This window comes from Panthera tigris, chromosome A2, assembly GCF_018350195.1.
Source record: "Panthera tigris isolate Pti1 chromosome A2, P.tigris_Pti1_mat1.1, whole genome shotgun sequence".
NCBI classification, from domain to species: domain Eukaryota; kingdom Metazoa; phylum Chordata; class Mammalia; order Carnivora; family Felidae; genus Panthera; species Panthera tigris.
The window spans coordinates 56,258,069-56,276,505 of NC_056661.1; the positions used below are offsets into that span (position 1 = coordinate 56,258,069).

At 55.0% G+C, this 18,437-nt stretch overlaps 1 protein-coding gene across 4 annotated transcripts in view; it reads left to right on the plus strand.

The window, feature by feature from the left end:
* Positions 1 to 18,437, plus strand: part of IQSEC1 (IQ motif and Sec7 domain ArfGEF 1) — a 121,283-nt gene that overhangs the window by 45,106 nt on the left and 57,740 nt on the right. Inside the window, exon 1 of one of the 4 annotated variants that reach the window (XM_042979612.1) lies at positions 4,958 to 5,304. The exons of the other annotated variants lie outside the window; for them this stretch is intronic. Coding sequence (XP_042835546.1) covers positions 5,240 to 5,304 — 65 coding nt within the window. The 5' untranslated portion in view covers positions 4,958 to 5,239. Of the gene's footprint in view, positions 1 to 4,957; positions 5,305 to 18,437 lie in introns of those variants that run through there. 4 annotated transcript variants of the gene reach the window in all.

Sequence of the window (18,437 nt, forward strand, 5' to 3'; positions counted from 1 at the left end):
CCCTCCCTAGGCTCAGGCTCCTCACCCAATAGTCAGGCAGCACTGGGTTCTGGTGACTCTTTCCAGCCCTGAAGCCCTAGGCTATGCTAATGTTAAAGCCACTTGAATCTCAACCCTCGCGGTCCAGGTCTTGGCGAACCCCAGTACTGCTGAGCTTTTATGGTTGGGACTCAACTCCGCTGGTGGCTAGTCACGTAGAGCGGTGGCAGCGTCTGAACCCCACCACCAGGAGAGTGGATGGAGAGCCATTGTCCCTGTCTCCAAGGTGCCCACAGTCTAGGTGGGGGGTTCTCTCCCCACCTAGGGGATGGGGCAAAGGGAGAGGCTTCCCCTGTGATATTTGGCTGTGTCTTGATGGTTGAGTAGGACATTGCCAAGCAGATGAATAGGGCAGCCCAGGAAGTGGGAAGAGCATAAGCAAAGGCACTGGAACAGAGGAGTGCATGGTGCATTCTGGGAGGAGCTATATCGTAGCTAGGTATCTGGGAAGGAGGCTGGAAAGAGTCAGGGACTGAATGATAACCAGTGAAAACTGCTTGAAATTTTGAAAGTAACCTGTCCCTTAAGATCAGCTTGATTTGTTTGGAAATTTTCTCTACTGGGGGGCTGACTAGCTTCTCTGAGGTAAAACTACACAATTCTGCATTCTGCACAGCTGTGTCTGGTTTTCCACAGCATGCAACACTCAGACGAATAAGTTCTGTTCGGTACGGAACCCACGCCTCAGTCACCCAGGCCGTATGCTGGATTGTGCAAGTCCTGCTGTGTCGTGCCGACAATGGGGTACTGTGGCCCAGGAGGCAGGACTCCTGGGCCAGTGTCTTTGTCTGTAGTGGTACCTGGCCACACACACCCCAGGGCACATCCCTTTGGCACCCTGGGCCTCAGTTTCCCTGTCTGTAAAATGAGGGCTTGTGCTGGAAGGATGATCACAGCGCGTCCTCCTGGACCCAGCATCCTGGCTGTGAGATAGGGAAGTCCATTCAGTGTTATGAACAGATTAATGATCAACAGGCACTGAGAGGGGAACTCGAGAGGGCTATAACGCAACTCCAATTGATTTTCGTGGCTGTCAGTAAGACACCACCTACTCGAAGGACAAGGAAACCAGGGTGGCCCAAGAGGTAACTTAAGTACAGTACGGAATTTGGGGTCTTTGAGGACTGGCTCTGGAGGGCTTGAGTCTCCCACAAGATGCGAGACCTCTGGTCCCGTGGGTTGCCGTGACTTGTATTGATTTCTGTATTGCACCAGCTTTCTTTCTTTCTTTCTTTTTTTTTTTAACGTTTATTTATTTTTGAGACAGAGAGAGACAGAGCATGAACGGGGAAGAGTCACAGAGAGAGGGAGACACAGAATTGGAAACAGGCTCCAGGCTCTGAGCTGTCAGCACAGAGCCCGACACGGGACTCGAACCTACGAACCATGAGATCATGACCTGAGCGGAAGGCGGACACTTAACCGACTGAGCCACCCCAGGCACCCCTAAAGTTCTGAAAACTATAAAAGGGTATAAGAGGATGAATCGCTGGATTCTACTCCTGAAATCATTATTGCATTATATGTTAACTAACTTGGATGTAAATTTAAAAAAAGGGGTGTGGGGAGGGCATAGAGTGAAAAGTCCTCCTTTCCCCTTCCCACCCCTGTCCTAACAAGCCTTCAGGCTTAGAGGGCAGAGGCCCATCTCCAGGAATCTCCATGACATACGACTTCTGCTTTTCCAGGGTTTGTCCACAGCAGGCCTGCACAAAACACTTTATTTTTAAAAAGCAGGCAGTGGACCAGATTTGACTCTTAGGCTGGATTTACTCAACTGCTGAGCACCTCTGTGCCCCAGGCCTCATAGTAGGCCTGAGGGAGGCCTGGCAGTGACAATACAGCTCATTGTTGTGATGGGAGGGCAGGTACAGAGTAAACCTGGGAGTGTGTAAGAGGACTTTCTAACTTGGACGAGGGGCTGGCTAGGGGTGGCTTTCTGGGAGAAGTGACAGTGAAAGCCAAAACCAAGAGCCTTAGCCATGAGCCAGACACAGCGGGATTTGGGGGGTCTGAAAGAAGTATTTTGCTGCTGGAGGTGCGGTGTGCACGCAAGGGGCATCATGAATGTCCAGGGCTGGCGAGATAAGCCTCAGTCAGGGCACACAGGCCTGGAGGCCAGCTGTGTGGAGGGACTGGCCTTCATCCCGGCAGCTCCGGGAGAGGGACTGCAGAGGTTGGCTTTCGGATGACGAGGTACTACATACATGTCTGATGGAAGCAGAGCAGGGAGGCTGTCAGAAGCCAGGCGGATTGGGATGAAGTCGGTGATGGCATGTGAAACAGGCCAAGGCAAGCAACTCAGGGCTGAAACCTAGGACGGGACAGTGCAACTAAACATTTTCATGACTTTCTTGAATCTTACACCCTATATATGGGCTCCTACTCATTCCTCAAGGCCTAGCCCAAAAGTCCCTTCATCTTGGGAGCCTCTCATGGGGCAGAGTTACAGGCTCTTCCTCCAGATTATCTTAACATCATCCTGGGGACACTTGTCACATCAGTGTCCCATTGAGGCCTCAGATGACAGGCACAGAGTAAGCACTAATAAATGCTTGCTACATTAAATTAAACGGCAAGGAGAATCTGCCAGGGTAGATGTGGTCCACGAGCCACACTTTACCGTTGAGAAACTGCAACTCGGAAGGCTAAGCAATTTGCCCAAACGGGATATGTAAGAAATCTGCCCCGTCTAGTCATTTTAGCAGAAAAATTGGCTCTCTCTGCCTCTCCAGGCTGGAACTTTTTCGCTCGCCTCCCAATTCCCTACATTATTAATCTGCGAGGCAGTTAACCCAGCAAAAGCAAGAGGCACACTTTGTAGGAAGATAAAACAGAACAAGAGAATTAAGAGGCATTTGGTTTCCAGCGACTCCATCCTCTGGTATTCCAAATACTGAAGGGGAAATTCAACCCCCTTCTTCTAAATCCCGGCCGGAACCATGTCGCCAAGACCATCCTGGCAGGCGGCTAAGGCCGTGGGTCTGGACAAGTGCCTGGAATTCTTGGAGAATCCAGGTCGTGAGGCTGTCGGAGCCCGTGTCTGGAGTGCTCCAGCAGCTGGGCTGGGGGAATTCTCTTGGCTCCATTTATTGCAGCCTATTTTTAGAGGGCCGTTCAAGCTGGGGTGGGAGTTTTCCACACCCCCAACTGGACGATTTCAACCCTATCCCCTCCTAACTCCCTCCTCTCCCAGCCAGGCCGCTGGATGTGGTAGCAGTTTCTGAGCAGCGTGTCTCAGCAGTCTTCTCCTTCCAGAACCCTTGCGTGTAGGTCCTTTGGTCCATCTTCCTGATTCCAACCATCTTGGTGGGTAGGAGGTGATAGCTCATTGTGGTTTTGATTTGCATTTCCCTGATGACTGGTGATGTTCGACCTCTTTTCATGTTTCTTGGCCCTTCATATATCTTCTCTGAAGAAATGCCTATTCAGATCCTTAGCCCATTTTTTTAACTGGGCTATTTACCTTTTTATTGTTGAGTTGCAAGAGTTCTTTATATGGCATGGATACTATATGTGATTCACAAATATTTTCTCCCATTCTGAGTCTTTATTTATTCTCAGTGTGGCAGAGACAACAACAGAAGTGAAGAGAAGATATGTGGAGACGGGCAGTGAGGGGCACTGGATTCCCACTCAGCTTGTTGCCTGGGAACCCTGGTACACTAAACTGCATCTAGGGGTGGCCTTTTCTTGTGCTGCAAGCTGGGCCAGCCCAGCCCTCTTCCTCCACTGTCCCCCACCCCACCCCACCCCACTTTCCCCATATGGGAATAACACTCATCATTAGGCTTTTTGCACCACCCCCTCCAAATGAAAGCTTCAAAAAGGCACAAGATGATGTCCCTGCATTAGTGGCTTCCTATAGCTTCCTGACTCCCGCAGAACTTCCAGCTGCCTAGCCCTCCAGGAAGTGGATTTGCAGGTGGGGCAGGTGGGGTCTTGTTTGTATCTGTGGCTGCTTGATTGTCTCCCAACCATATTTGGGCATCCCACAAGTGTGGGTAGTGGGTGCTATGCCTGCCTTCGTGAAGCCCAAAGACAAATAATAAACCCGTAAGTGTGCAAATTGAGCATAGCAAGCCATGACTGCTTATGGTAGGGAGAGCTGAGCAGCTCTGGAAGAGGAAGTGAGGGAAAGCCTCTTAGAATTAACCCAGTTAAGGGTAAGCCTTAGTTTCCTTTAACGGAAAATGGGGCCACTAATAGCTCTACCTCTATCACAGTGTCTTGAAAACCAAGTATAGGTAACGAGCTCTAATAGCGAATTAGGATGACTGTGAAGCCTGCCAAGGGCGGGATGGCGGGGCGGGGTGGGGGGGGGGTGTTGAAAGTTGTCTCTGGGTGAGGGAAGAGTAGGAGGTTGGATAGGCTTAGGGAAAAAGAAGCTGCTTTCATCAGATTCTCACCAAAAAGTCCCCAAATGGGTGTCCCCAGCCTCAGGATGGAACCCACTTTTTTCTCTGGGTCAGGAGCTTCAGAGCCCACAAACCACACCTTTCCGGGGAGCAAAGGCCTCATTTTATAAACCGAGGCCAAAGCCGGGATTGGCAGACATTGGCGCCGTCAGCAGAGTAGGCTACAGCCGGTTGGTGTGGGTTTTGTATTTGCTGTGCTTACACGTTGGGGAGGAAGATATGTATGTGTGGGGACTCTGTTTTGGAGGGAGCGCACCGCCCTCCCGGAAAAGGTACAGGGGATGCTGTCCCCCCAGAAAACTTCGCCCCGGCTCTCCTCCGGACTTGGCTCTGCTCGCCCCGCCCCCGTGCGCAGCCCCGCCCCTTCCTGCCCCGCCCCTTGCCTGCAGCCCCGCCCCCGCGCTTCCCCACGAGGCTCCGCGCGGCCCCGCCCCCCCCGGCGCAGTCCGTCCTCCGGCCCCGCCCCTGGCTCCGCCCCCTCACGGGCCACATTCCTCCGGCCGGGCCTCGCTCTGCGCCAGGCGGGCGGGTGGCGGCGGTGGTGGTGTGGTGGTGGTGGAGGAGTGGGCTCGGCTGGTCTGGGGGCTCAGACTTGCGGCCGGGAGTAGCGGGAACCGGCGGGCACTGGACCAGGTGACCCGACGTGGTCGCGTGGCGGGTGGTCAGGTCTCCGGGTGGTCGGGTGTCCGCCCCGGGATCCGGCCGCCCCGGCGGGAGTCGGCAGTGCTCGGCGGGGCCTGGGTCCCGGGCGCCCGGCCCCGTCAGCTCCCGCCGCGGCCGCCATGTGGTGCCTGCACTGCAACTCGGAGCGGACCCAGTCCCTGCTGGAGCTGGAGCTTGACAGCGGGTAAGGGTCGGGGCGGGTGGGGGGGTGAGCGCCGGGGCCTTGGGCGAGAGGGCTTTGGGGAGGAGCTGCGCGGACCTAGGCCGGCGGGGCGGGGTGGGGATGCCAGCGGCACCCAGCCGTCGCACAGTTGGCGTGCGGTATGTTGTGGGTTCGTGAGAGAGCCGGGTGCTGTGTTGCCTGCGTTGGTTCGGTAGAGTCTGTCGGGACTGTAAGTGCGAGCGTGTGCCGGCGAGGCTGCGGGGATGGGTGTGCCGGCGTGCGTGAGACCGTCAGGATGTGTGTGGGGAGTGCCTGTGTGTGAGAGAGGGAGGAGGGCTGACAGGGTGGAGGGAGGCTGAGTGGTGTGGGTGCACCCGGACCTGGGACCTGAGTTTGTGCGTGTGAGAAGAAGAGATGGTGTCAGGACGGGGCGGGGGGGGGGGGTGCACTCCCTGGCGAGTGACTGTTGGGATGGGAGCTTGTGTGGGGGTGAGCTTCCATGGGAGAAACTGATGGGAGTGGGTATCGGTGCCAGCTGGGAGCGAGCGGACTGGAGTTTGTGAGTCGGAGTGTGGCCCGCGGGCATCGTTGCGGGCGGGCGGAGGCTGCCAGGGAGTCTCCCCGTGGGCCTAGTTCCGCGAGACCCTGGGCCTGTGTCCAGGGTCACGCGTGCGCCGTCAGGGAGACCCTGTGCAAGCGCGTGTGAGGCTGTGCGCAGGTGCTCCAGGTGTGCTCCCGGCCGGGCCACCCAGGAGTGCGTCGGGGAACCTGAGATCTGTGTGGCTGCCGCTGTTGTGTTGAGTGCGGCAGTGAGGGGTCTGCCGATGGGATGGCGTGTGCGTGTTTCTGTGCGCCTGGTGTGCTCAGGGATGGAGTCTTTGTGGGGTCGGGGGAATAAAGGTGTATCCCAGAGAGCAACCCTTTTCTGCTTTGGGGCTGTGGGTGGCTGCCTGAGTGTCCAAGGCCCGCATTTATGGAGACAGGGAGAGAGAGAGAGAGAGAGAGTGTGTATGTGCTGAGAATATCGATTTCCTTGCTACGCTCGCCAGCACAGCTGCCCCCCGAGCTGTCTGCAGGCCCCTCGGAGGAGCCAGGAGCCAGGCGGTTTGTTGACAAGCCGACTGGGCTTGCGTCGGGCCCCCTGGGGGCTGCGGGGGCAAGCCCACCTGCAGCCGTTTGATCTCTGAGTTCAAAAATTCTGCAGTGTGTGTCTGGCAGTTGCACTGAGAACATGCATGTGTTCCCCTCTGCCCCCTCCTCACCCCAGGAGCCTGGGACGCTGGGCCCTGAAGGCTCCATGGGTGGTTGTGGGGGTGTGGTTCCCAAGAACCCGTTGCTTCTTGTGTCTGGGGTGGGGGCTGGGCAAGCTGCAGCTGCAGGGCCAGCTGTCTAGAATTGGTGGCATCAGTCCGAGAATGGGGGTCACGATATTCATATCCCACACGTGCCGCTGCCTTATGCAGCTGTCCCACCCGGTATTGCATTTGCATTCTTGTCCCTGTGGCTCCGGCACCCCCCACATCGCCGGAGAGCAAACTGAGGTTGAGTGTGTTCGTTCTCATCAGCACCCCCGGCTCTGCGGTTTATTGAGTACCTTCCCTGAGCATTCCCTGTCTAGGCACCGGGGACACAGCAGGGAGCAAAACTCAGTGTTTGTCCTCCTGGCACCAGTAGACTGGCAGGGACACAGTCGGCATGCTCTGCAGGCTACACCTCTTCCTCCACTCCCAGCTGAGAGAGGGTTTCCCTGGTGCCCCTCTGTTAGGACCTCTCCAGTGTCACCTTTCCAGTTGGGATGCCCGTGGCCACCACTCGTGTACATTTCTCCAGCCCAAATGTCACCTTCTTCCCGCTGCGGCCAGCTGCCTCACTGCCTGGCGGCTGGACCAGGCTGGGGAGGGCAGGACAGCACAGTGAAGGTCCCAAGGCCAGGCTCTTCTTATTGGAAGTCCTTCTTTGTATCCAATCTAAATCTTCTAGCTGCAGGGAAGCCTGCTTTGGTCCTTTTGTCGTCAGGGGTGGTGATAAACCCCTGCTCCCCCAGTCTCAGAACACGGACCAGGTGTCCTGGAGATTGAGAAGCCCTGCTCCAACACAGCCCGAAGTTCACCCTTCAGCCTCAGAGCAGGTGGATCACTGCTGTGGAGTGCCTGGTATGTGGTTCTGAAGGAAGTGGGTGGGGTGGGAGAAACAAATCAGGCCAGCTCCTGGCCTGTGGAGGCTTAGCCAGTAGCTGCTTGGGCTGGCCGGCTTGCCCCCCCACCCAGAGTCCCTCCAGCTGGCCATTCCAGATAAACCCTCTCTAAACCCAGAAAGGAGCCAGCATGCTCCAGGGACCTCAGGAGACCCCCAGTCTGTAACAGCTCCAAGACAGCCCTTCTAAGCACAGCCATGCCACCCTAACAGCCCATGGCACCTCACATGGCAGCACCATGATGGTTTGCTGTTTGAGACTTGCGGCAGCCCAGGCTGCCCTTTCTAAATGGGCTGTTACCCTCCCTTTCTTACCCTCCCTTTCTAAAGGGGCTGTTAAGATAGGGAATCCAACGACTTGTCCAGAATATGACAAGGGTATCCTGGAGTCGAACCCAGATGTTCTGATGGAGGGCCTCTGGAGGGCCCCTGCCAGCCCCTGCCAGGATTTTCAGGCTTTTGCTCAAGGAAGCCGGACTATGAACTAGCTGTGCTAATATTTACACAGCTCCAGTTCAAAAACGTGGACAGGACTGACAGCTGCACGGTCAGACAGTGTGATGACTGGGCAAATAGGTGTTTCTGGAAGGGACTGAACAGGGCTCCCCGGGCTCCAGGAGCTCAGGATGTATATGTGTGTGTGTGCGTGTGTGCGGGTGCTATTTGACCAGATTCTGTGGAACGAGATATCTTGGTTTGCCAGGAGAATCTGTGAGTCCAGAGCAGCTCAGGGCATCAGCAGAGGAGGGCTTGGGGAGGCAGACGGACTTTGAAATCCCAGCTCAGCTTTGTGACGCTACGCAAGTTGCCACATCCCTCTGAGCCTCAGTGGCCCCCTCCGTGGAAGGGGATGATACCCGCTTCACAGAGATGCTTGAGGATGCGTCCGACAGCCCTGGCAGTGCTAGTCGGCCCCACGTCTCCAGCTCCAACTGCGACTGTCCAAGTCAGCACTCTGCTCTTCCCACCGCCAGTGACCTGTGGGATTCTCTTCCTTCCCCTTTTGTAAATTTCCTCTGAATTGTGATGACGTGTGGAATATCTGCCCAGTGGGCTTGCACCAGGCCAGGGGCCCCAGGGGAGAGCTCCGCAGAGGTGGCCTGGGCCCCCCAGGCCCAGAAGCGTGTGTGTGTTTGTGTGGTGGGGGAGGATGCTCAAAGGCCGTTGAATGTGATTTATCACTTGTCCTCAGAATCGAAGCATAATGAGTTTAAAGGCCATTAAGGCTCTTGAAGAATTAATTGGTGCAGCCTTGGAGAATCTGGCCGTTCACCCTGCCTGAGCTGCTGCTGAGAGGCAATAGATGGTGATTATGGTGGAAAACATGGCGTGGTGCCACCTGGACCTGCCACTCCTCTGGCTGCTGTGGCTGTACCCCTAGACGGGCAAGTGCCCCTTTAAGCCCTGGGCCTGTGCGTCCTGATGCCTGTGGCCAAGTGGTAGGCACAGCCGGGTGTCTGTGAGCGAATGCACCCGCATGCTCTCCTGCGCTGGGGGGTGCTTTGTTCTCAGAAGGTGATTAAGACCCACTGTTGCACTTTCCTGTGTTCCTTTTTTCACTCACCAGCTACTGAGCCCCTGCTTTGTGCCAGGCCCTGGGCTAGATGTAAAGGAACCAGGATTAATGATTTGAAACAATGTGTCACAGAACACAGGCCTCGGGGTGGCACAAAACCAACTCTGCCTCTTCCCAGCTGTGTGGCTTCGGTGATGTTGCCTCCCTGTCTGAGCCTTGATTTTCCCATCCATGAAATGGGGCTCCCCAGAGGGGATATGAAGCTTGGCCAGGTGACTTATACCTATTAGATGCCCCAACAAGTGACAGCTGTCAACATCAGCATCATCACTGCCGCTTCTCTTTGGAGAGCTACTGAGTTAAAGTGGCTCCTCGCGGTTTTCTTTTTCAGTGGCTTCTGGAGCTGCATGGCTTTTTGTGCAACCCCCGTCCTTGAGGGTAAGGCATGGTCCTAGCTGCTCTGACTTTAATGTCCTTTTATGCTTTATTTGAACGTAGCCATGGCTTCCCTGCTTCTTGATGGAGAGGGTCATTCTTTCCGTTTTCTTTCCTCGGTTTGCCGCTTTCCTAACATGGTGACAGCCTAATCTGAACTGAAGGCCCAGATGCAGAAGCATAGCAAGAGTCCCTCCTTGTTTGTCTGGACGGGGAAACTATGACCACATTTGTTTTTTCCTCTTTGCTCAAAGGTCAGTGTAGTAATAATAATAATAGCATTCCGTCCCCATTTGGGGAACAGTTGGGGAAAGGTTATATGACTTGCCCAGGGTCACTGGCCGGCAGGTCTTAGAGCTGGGATTTGCACTCAGTCCGCCTGGCTTTGGGGTCTGTGTTCTTCATTAGCCAGCCCGTGCCTCCTCTGGGATTAAGTAACCTTTAACAAAATATGTCGCCGTCACAATGGAGTCTTTTGCATCTTTCCCAAGCCATGGAACAGGTGTGTCTGGTATCCCCTGGTGTCATCATTTCCAAAATGTTCCCAAATGTCCCAGCCTCAGGCTGGTTTGATGAAAACCCTCTGGGCCCCCCTGGTGTCTTGCCAGATCCCTCAGACCCCAAGAGCTGCTCCCCCAGATGCTCCAACCGGAATCTGAGACCGAGCCCTTTGGTCCCGAGCACTTGTGCAGTCTGAAGGGAGCACACTTGCCCCAGGCCAGCCTCAGCACAGACCGGGCTCTTGGGGACAAAAGCCAGCTGTCCCCTGACTCTCTGCAGGACCAGAGCAAACACAACCAGCTTCTGCATGGTGAGGAAACCCAAGGCCAGGGCCTTTGACGTCATTAGGAGACACACATGCATGTGGGCTGCTGAACTCGCTCCCACGAGAGAGGAGAAGGACTGTTAATAAACTGGAAAGTTTGGAAGAATCCCCAGCTAGGAGACAGCCTCCTCACTCAGGTTCCCCAAAATCGCCTGTTGCCCAAGCCCAGTCCAGGTCTGTCCACCACCGTGAATACTTTGTCCCCGGTGGCTGTTTTAAAAGATGGAAGCAACTGGTGTTTGCTTTTCCTTTTTCTGGCAGGGAGGCTAGGTGACACAAGAATTAAATGAGTCACTACACGTGAAACACTTAAAACCGTGCCTTATCGTATTATATACAGTAAGTGCTCAATAAATGTTAATTATAATCATTGTGGTTGTTACTATCCATCCTGATTCTTGCTAAGCTTGGAAGGTTCTCTCCCTCCAGAGGCCTGGGCAGAGCTGGCTCTAACTGGCTGTTGGCATTCAGCCTCCCTAGAAGCTCCGGCACCCGTCACCTCTTACCATCCCCTTTCTGGGCCTCGGTTTCCCCTTTGTGAAGAGGGGTGGGCTTAGTGACTCTTGTGGTCATTTGCTGAGGAAGGACGTTTGACCCAGTGTTAGGGGAGCAGATTCTGTGGCCAGCCCGCCCATAGCCCTAACCCCAGCTCTGCTCCGCACACTCTCTGTGATTTCAGGCGTGGTCCTCAGGCTTCCTGTGCCTTGGTTTCCCCATTTGTAAAATGTAGGTGACAGTAGGAACCAAGGGAGTTTCTATGAGGATTAAACAAATTAATCCACGCGAAGTGCTTAAATGCCACACAGTTAACACCCGAGAGGTGCTAGCTTTTAGCTGTGACATCAGGGCTTCCAGGTCCAACTGTGCTGAAATTGGACCATGGTACTCATTCAGGGGAGATGTGTTGTTAGACAGGAATGCATCTTCTCTCCTTTTGGCCACAGACAAAGCCAGAGGTAAGAGTGAGAAGGAAGAAGAGGGGTGCGAGTTGAGGGGAGCCACGCGAGGGTCGTGGTGCTGCTCACGAGCGAGACAGTCGCAGACTTGGTGACAGACGACGAAGGCCCATAGGCTTGTGCATGTGCTTGTAGAGGACGGTCCAAAGCATTTTGGGAATCGCTTTGCCTATGGGTTGGAAAAATTGCAAAATAAGGTGGCTTGGCTCTCAGAGTGAAGGTTTCTTAGACAGGACAGGGAAATGGTCTGCACCGTGGGTGATGGAGAGGCCCCCTGGGGACACTTCAGGAGTGGGGACATTGAGGCTGATGCCTCAGCCCCATGCCCCTGAGGTGGGGCATGGTGGCCTCCAGAGTTCTCCACCGGATGCCTGTGCTGAGATCTGGTACTTAGGGCAAGTGTGGCATCTGGTCTACCTGGGGTTGCTCCTGGTGCCGAATGCGGCTGAGAGCTCCAGAGCCTGGCCTTGGGTCCTTCACTGTGCTGTCCTGCCCTCCCCAGCCTGGTCCAGCCGCCAGGCAGTGAGGCAGCTGGCCGCAGCGGGAAGAAGGTGACATTTGGGCTGGAGAAAGTTGACATGAGTCCCAATTCTGCTCCTCTGTGAATGAATGGCCAGGGCAAGGTGGCCACCTCTGTGAGTGGGGATCGTGCGAGGTGGTTGTGGGTGACATATACAACAGTGCCTAGAACCTGCTGGTATGAAAGGGAAAGGGTTCAGCTGGCTTTGAGCAAAGCCACAACTGTTTTTGGTGGGTCTGGAGTTGGCAGAGGTTTGAGACCGGAGCCGGAACAGGCCACAGAATAAAAATGATAGTATCTGACATTTGGGTGGCCTTTGAATTTTACATACTTACCTTATTTGAACTTCCCCGGACCCTTAGTATGTAGCTGGTGGCATTCCCACTTTACGGATAAGCAAACCAAGACAAAAATGAAAATAATGCCCAAGCTTTGCAGAAGGTCATTTGGTATTCTGGTTAATGTATCTTTCCTGCTCCCTGACATCACTAGGTGGGGGGAGTCTGGGCCTTAGAATGGTGGGCAGAGGAGAGGGAAGGCACCGGCAGGACCCCACTGGGCCCTGGCACTCAGATGGGCACAGAGGTGCACTGTCATTTTGCAGAGTTGACAGAGGACCCTTGGAAGCCCTGGCAAGTGGCCTTGAACCCCAGCAGCAGTGTTTGCCGGCCCCAGGAGGTCATCTGGGTGTAAGAACTGTCTTCCACATTCCCTGGGATGACTCTCCACGGAGATGACAAGAAAGGGGGGGCTAGAACGGTGCCAGACTTGTAGTAGGTGTTCACTAAATGCCAGTCGTTCCTACGGTTCTTATTAATTGGTATCGACCACAGTTGTTATTCCTGCCGTGATTTCCCCGTACAGGCCCTGGACTGGACCCCGAAGTGCAGTTAGTCCCGTGCGGGGGTGGGGGGGCAGTTGGAAAGGAAGTGTTTGGGGAAGCAGCTCTTTCCTCTGCTGTTACCAGAGGAGGAAGGAGCGGGGGAGGTGCAGCCATGCAAACTCCTCTCTGTTTCTTTGGGGCCACTGACTTTTCTAAGAGCCATAACTTAAATGGGCAGGAACTGGGATTTTGTTTTTGTTTTCCTACTTAGTAAAAATTGGCGAAATGGCCCGGGGAAGGCCTTGATGTGGATAGCAGATTCTTAGCACTATTTTGAACTTTTCCTTATGGAATATTTTAAACATACACAGAACTAGAGAGAATGGTACGATGACCCCTACAGACAATTGTATTTCATTGCCCCCAGATTATTTCAAAGCACATCCCAGACATTTTGGTGGTTTTAGTCAAGGACCTGTCGTGTGGAGGCGGAGATGTCCAGTTTGTTGGGGTGGGTTCCCAGGACAAAGCGTAGAGTTCCCTAAACGGCCCTTGGCCGCGTTGACCCAACTGGGGAAGCTGGAGGCCGGGCCAGTTTCCCAGCCTTGAAGACCAAGCGATGCCTGCCCCATTCAGAGAAGTCTGTGTCAAAGGCACTGTGTCTACAGGTGGCTAGGGGAGGCCAGGCTCGTGCGTCCCCATCAGGCGAGGACTTTCCTGGGCTCGCATCAGGTCAGGAGTGCCCAAGGCTCTTGCCGTCATGCCTTGGCTCCCCAGGCAGGACTGGGACTCTGCTGAGTGGCTCCACAGGCCCTGCCTGCTGCCCTCCTTGCCCCTTGCCTGCTGGCAGAGTTGGGCAGTGGCACCTGCCTTTGCCCCAAGACAGGTTGGCCCCTCACCTTGCTTGGCCTCTGGACACTCTGAGCGCTCTTCCCTGGCCTAAGCGACCAGGCTTTCCCGGCTTCCTCCCACCACACTGTGTCAGTCCCGGGCTTCCCTAGGCCTCTGCCAGGTCCCCTTCCCTTCTCACCACGTGGTCTCTTCCACCCTGCTGCTTCTAATGGTGCTGCTTTTGGAGCCTGGCACATAACAGGTGCTTGGCAAATTTTAGTTGCAATTCCTGTATTAGTTTCAATAATATTCTGATATATTTTTAGGAACATATACTACCCCTTGCACCTTACAGTGCTTGGCACCCAGTGGGCCCTCAACCCAGTTTAGTTAAAAAAACAAACCGTGGGCCTGAGTCCCAGCCCCATTCTGCTCTGAGCAGTGGCCATGCCCTGTCAGCTCACCCCTCGCTCTCCTCAGGTGCACGTGCTGGGGTTGGGTCACATGGTCCAGCGCCTACTTGTGAACAAAGGGTGTGCTTAAGGCTTCTTCCCGTTGTTGCACACTCACAGCCTTAGAGTCCCTCCCTTAGTCCCCATGGCCCCCGTGCACCGTGGGGAGTAATAATCCTATATCGTGATAATAACAGCAGCTACCCTGAGCACTCTGGGTGACAGGCCCCAGGCTGAGGATTTGTGTCTGCATTATCATTTGCCTGTGAGATAGACAGTACCCACATTTTATGGCCAGCAGACGGAGGCACAGAGAAGCCAAGTCACTTACCCAAGGTCACACAGCCCCTTTCTGCCAGGTGCCAGACAGGCAGTCTACAGGGAAGGGCCGTGTGCCAAAGCTGCAGGTGCAGGAGGTTGAGGGGTTGGTGCTCCCTATCCTGAGCCTCCATCTTTCCCCCAGACGTGGGAAGATGGGGGGCGGCAGGTGAGGGGGAGGCTTTCCCAGGAGAGGGAAGACCATGCGGAAGGTGGGGGGCGTGAAGTGCTTGGGCCGGTGCCTCAGTCACCTGTGTGGGGTTGTGTGGGCTGTGCTAAGTCACATCGCCCCACTGCACGTCAGTTTCTCCATCCATGAAATGGGGAGATGACGCTGCATCCGTCTCCAGTAGTGGTTGTCCGCGCCACCAAGAGTGAAGCCTCCTGTAAACTGTGGACTTGGGGTGAAAACCTCATGTCAGTGTAGGTCCATGGATTAGCAAATGCAGCACAGAGAGGGCTGGGGAGGTGAGAGCGGGGGAGGTTATGCGTGGGGTGGGGTGAGGGGGTGATGGAGAATATGGGATATCTCTACTTTCTGCTCAGTGTTTCTGGGAACCTAAAACTGCTTTAAAAAATGAAAATCTGTTTTAAAACATTGTGACAGGACGCTATGAGTTATTTCTGTGCGAGCATCTGTTGTTGTCAGTGTAGTATCTTTCACGCCGTCGTCCGTTCATTTATTTACTCATTTACGCATTTTATACGTGGGTTTTCATCACTGCGGACCCAGACACATGAAATGCGCCGCCTCCTGGGGTCAGCTCACAGCTGGGCAGAGCAGTCCCGTGGGCTCTTGTGGGCTCTGCTCCCTCCGTGGTGGCGCATCCAGGGCCAGGCCGGGAGTCACAGCGCCGCAGAGCTGCAGCCTGGGAGTGAGGTGGGGTCAGCGGGAGGGGCAGCAGGCTGGGAGGTGGGTTGGGAGCCTGTGGGAGGCCAGAGGAAGTGCCCCATTGAGACGCCTGGACCATGACAAAGATTTTATGCCCAAAAAGACTTGAGCGATTTGCATTTTAGAAAGTGCTTTCTGGCTGTTGAGGGTAGGCAAGCTTAGTATGGGTGCCAGTCTGGGTGGGACTGGAGAGCTGGGGCCGAGGCTGTCCCAGGCTCCCAGACGGCCGCACGCCTGGCCCTGGCCAGCAGGGTGGGCCGGAGGCAGCGAGGCCTGCACAGCGGGCATCTTCCTCCTCTCTGCCCACACTCTGTCCCAGCGCCAGCCTCCCCAGCCTGTGCCTCCCGCCCGGCACTCCCGGGGCGTCCCTGGGGCCTGGCCCAGCCCTGTCTGCTGGAGCCTGCCACAGAGAACTGCTTTATTTGAGTCCATTTTGCACGTATGGAAATAACTAGAGGCCTCTGTATTTAATTTGGCTCAGCCAGAAGATTTTTGGCTCTGTGTGTGTGTGTGTGTGTGTGTGTGTGTGTGTGTGTGTGTGTATTCTGAAAAATCTTTCCGAGTGAGCCCCAAGGGTTGGAAGCTCTGGTCGTCTTTATGCAGTCAAAAAGTCAAAACCAACAAGGACTACCCTGGCTTAGCTGGGGGTAAGGGTCTGGCAGAGTATATAGAAAATAGCTATATATATAGAAAAGGAAGAGGGCAATGCCATACACAGATGAGATCATAGTCAGGGAAGCTGTTTTGTAAACTTTATTGCTTGAGACCAGGTAAGCAGTGGGAAGGATGCAGGGAAAGGGGCTTCTGAAAGTATAAAGCTCTGTACAGATCCACAAGAGACATTTCTGGTTTCCCAAGCAGGAAGTGCTTAGTTTGGTGCTTGGCTGGAGGACACTTATCCTGAATCCCTCTTTTTGGCCTTGACAATCCCAACAAAAGACTCTCTACTGAGCCCTTCTTCTCTGATCAGCAGTGGGAGCACAGCAGAGACAGCCCCACATGCCTACACAGGGGTTTGTAGCTGGCAAAGTGTGTCCCCTCTTGATTCCCACATTTCTGTTGGGCAAGAAGGGCAGGAATGATCCCCACTGCAAAGATGAGACAACCAGAAGCCCAGAGAGGTGAGGTAACTTGCCCCAGGTCACTCAGCCCGGAAGTGGGAACCTCGTCTCAACATGGTCTGATCTCACCGACCTTCCCCATACTCTCTGTGGGTGCTTCGGGAGCCATGAGGGCATTGTTCCAAATACAGAGACAGGCAGAGGCGGCGGCCGAGGGTGGGCAGAGCTGAGCTTCCAACCCCAGGAGACCACCTGAAAGTCCAGTTTGAGAATAGACACCAGGTTATCACAGGGCTTTTCTTTTCTTTTCTTTTTTTTTAATGTTTATTTATTTTTGAGACAGTGAGAGACAGAGCATGAACGGGGGAGGGACAGAGAGAGAGAGGGAGACACAGAATCTGAAGCAGGCTCCAGGCTCCGAGCTGTCAGCACAGAGCCAGACACAGGGCTCGAATCCACGGACCGTGGGATCATGACCTGAGCTGAAGTCGGACGCTTAACCAACTGAGCCACCCAGGTGCCCCATCAGAGGGCTTTTCAAATGATATCTTGACCATATGGAACTGAGAAATGAGGGCATCTGGGAAATTGAGGCTTGGTGGCTATGATGGCCACGTGGTTTTGGATCAGAACCAGTGTGGTGGCATCACATTGGTAAGGTCTTGTAAAAGTTAAATACAGGATGCAGCAGAGTGGAAGGCCCTGACGTTCCCACTAGCCGTGCAGAGCTGTGGGAAGTCTTGGATCCTGCCCCTCGGGACTTGGTGTTCTAAATCAGGTTCCCTGGGAATGGCTGAGCCCGGGTCCGCAGATCAGACTGCTGCTCTTTGAAATGGGTCCTCTGTGAGCATGGCAGCAGGCAAGAAGGTGACCAATGGGGGAGGAGCAGGCCAAGTATGGCGAGCAATAGGGAGCTGTGAGGACTAGGGCAGAGGAACAGCATGCCCCATCTGGGTGTGGCTACCCCTGCTCTGTCTGTCATCAGGCAGGACCATGGGCCCAGTATGGCCAGATCCTCAACCATTTCTCTCCCCAAGAAAAGTCAGAAGCCTGGATTTGCATTTAAAGGAGAAAAAATACCTTCTAGATGTCAAGTGTGGTGATTTATTATAGCTTTGGAGGGTTTTTTGTTTGTTTCTTTTTTAAATACTCTTTAGGCCCAGGGCTGCTGACCTGGAGCTCTGTGTTGAGACCCCGTGAGCCATGAGCAGAGAGACCCTCTGGCTTTCAGGGAGCTCTGTGAGGTCTACAGTGTCTGTATGGGGGAGGGGGGGCATCAGGCCTCCCACCCAGCTTTGCCCCGGGGGCAAGGCTCAGGGTCCCGGATGGGCCTCACCCTGCCTTGGCCTGGCCCAGATAGCACTGGGGAGAATAAAGGGCTTTTTCACAGACTCTCTGTGGAAAGGCTGCCCATCCTGGGCTTGACTGCAGGACTGGTGTTGAAGCCTGATTATCCCCCTGGTTTAGGCCTATCCCCAGCTTAATGCTCCGGACTCCAGGATGTAGGGTGAGATCCCAGGCAGGTTGAAAACCAACTGCTCTGGGACTAATGGCGATGCCACTAGGACTGGCCCCTCACCGAGCAGAGGCCCTGGCTGGACTTGACTGCAGGGTGTTTGCGTTGCCCCGGGCGCCTGCCCTCATGCAGAGTTTCATGGCTGCCCTCTGCCAGCTGGCTTTCAGCCTAAGTAAAAGCGCACGTTCACCAACTTGTGGAGTGAGACTCTGTTTCTGCTTCCTGTCTGAGGCCCCGCCAGAGCCAGCCTGGCCTCACAGCCTTCCCAGGATTGTGGGAGATGGGCACAGGGCAGAGGTAGGCCCAGGGGAACTGAGCCAGGGGTCCCCAAGGGGTGGGACCGCATGAGGCCCCTGTCCCCCTGTGACTCAGGGCGTGGAGAGCAGTGTTCTGGGTGCAGACCACATATCTGTATCTCGGAGAAACATTCTGCAGCCGTTTAATATTTCGGAGGCCCAGCTGCAGGGTGAGGGAGTGAGCCCCGTCTCGGCTGTGCAGTGTGTCAGTGACCCAGCTAAGCCTCGCTCCCCTCCAGGCCTCGGTGCCCCTGCTTGCAAACCAGAGAGGAGTGAGCCCTGCCCCAGGTTCACAGGGAGTGAACAAGGGGGCCCAGCTGAAATGCCAGGGGACAGTGTGATAAGGGGATGCCGCCCGAGGGTCTTAGAAGGAAATGAGAGGGGTTTGGTCCCGCGGCTCTTGGTCCAGGGGAGAAGGTCAGACGAGGTGCGGTTGTGGGAGGGTGCACCTGGCATAGAGCTCTCTGTGTTTGTTGAATGGACAGATGAGTGATGCTGCCTTCCAGGTTCTTGTGGGCT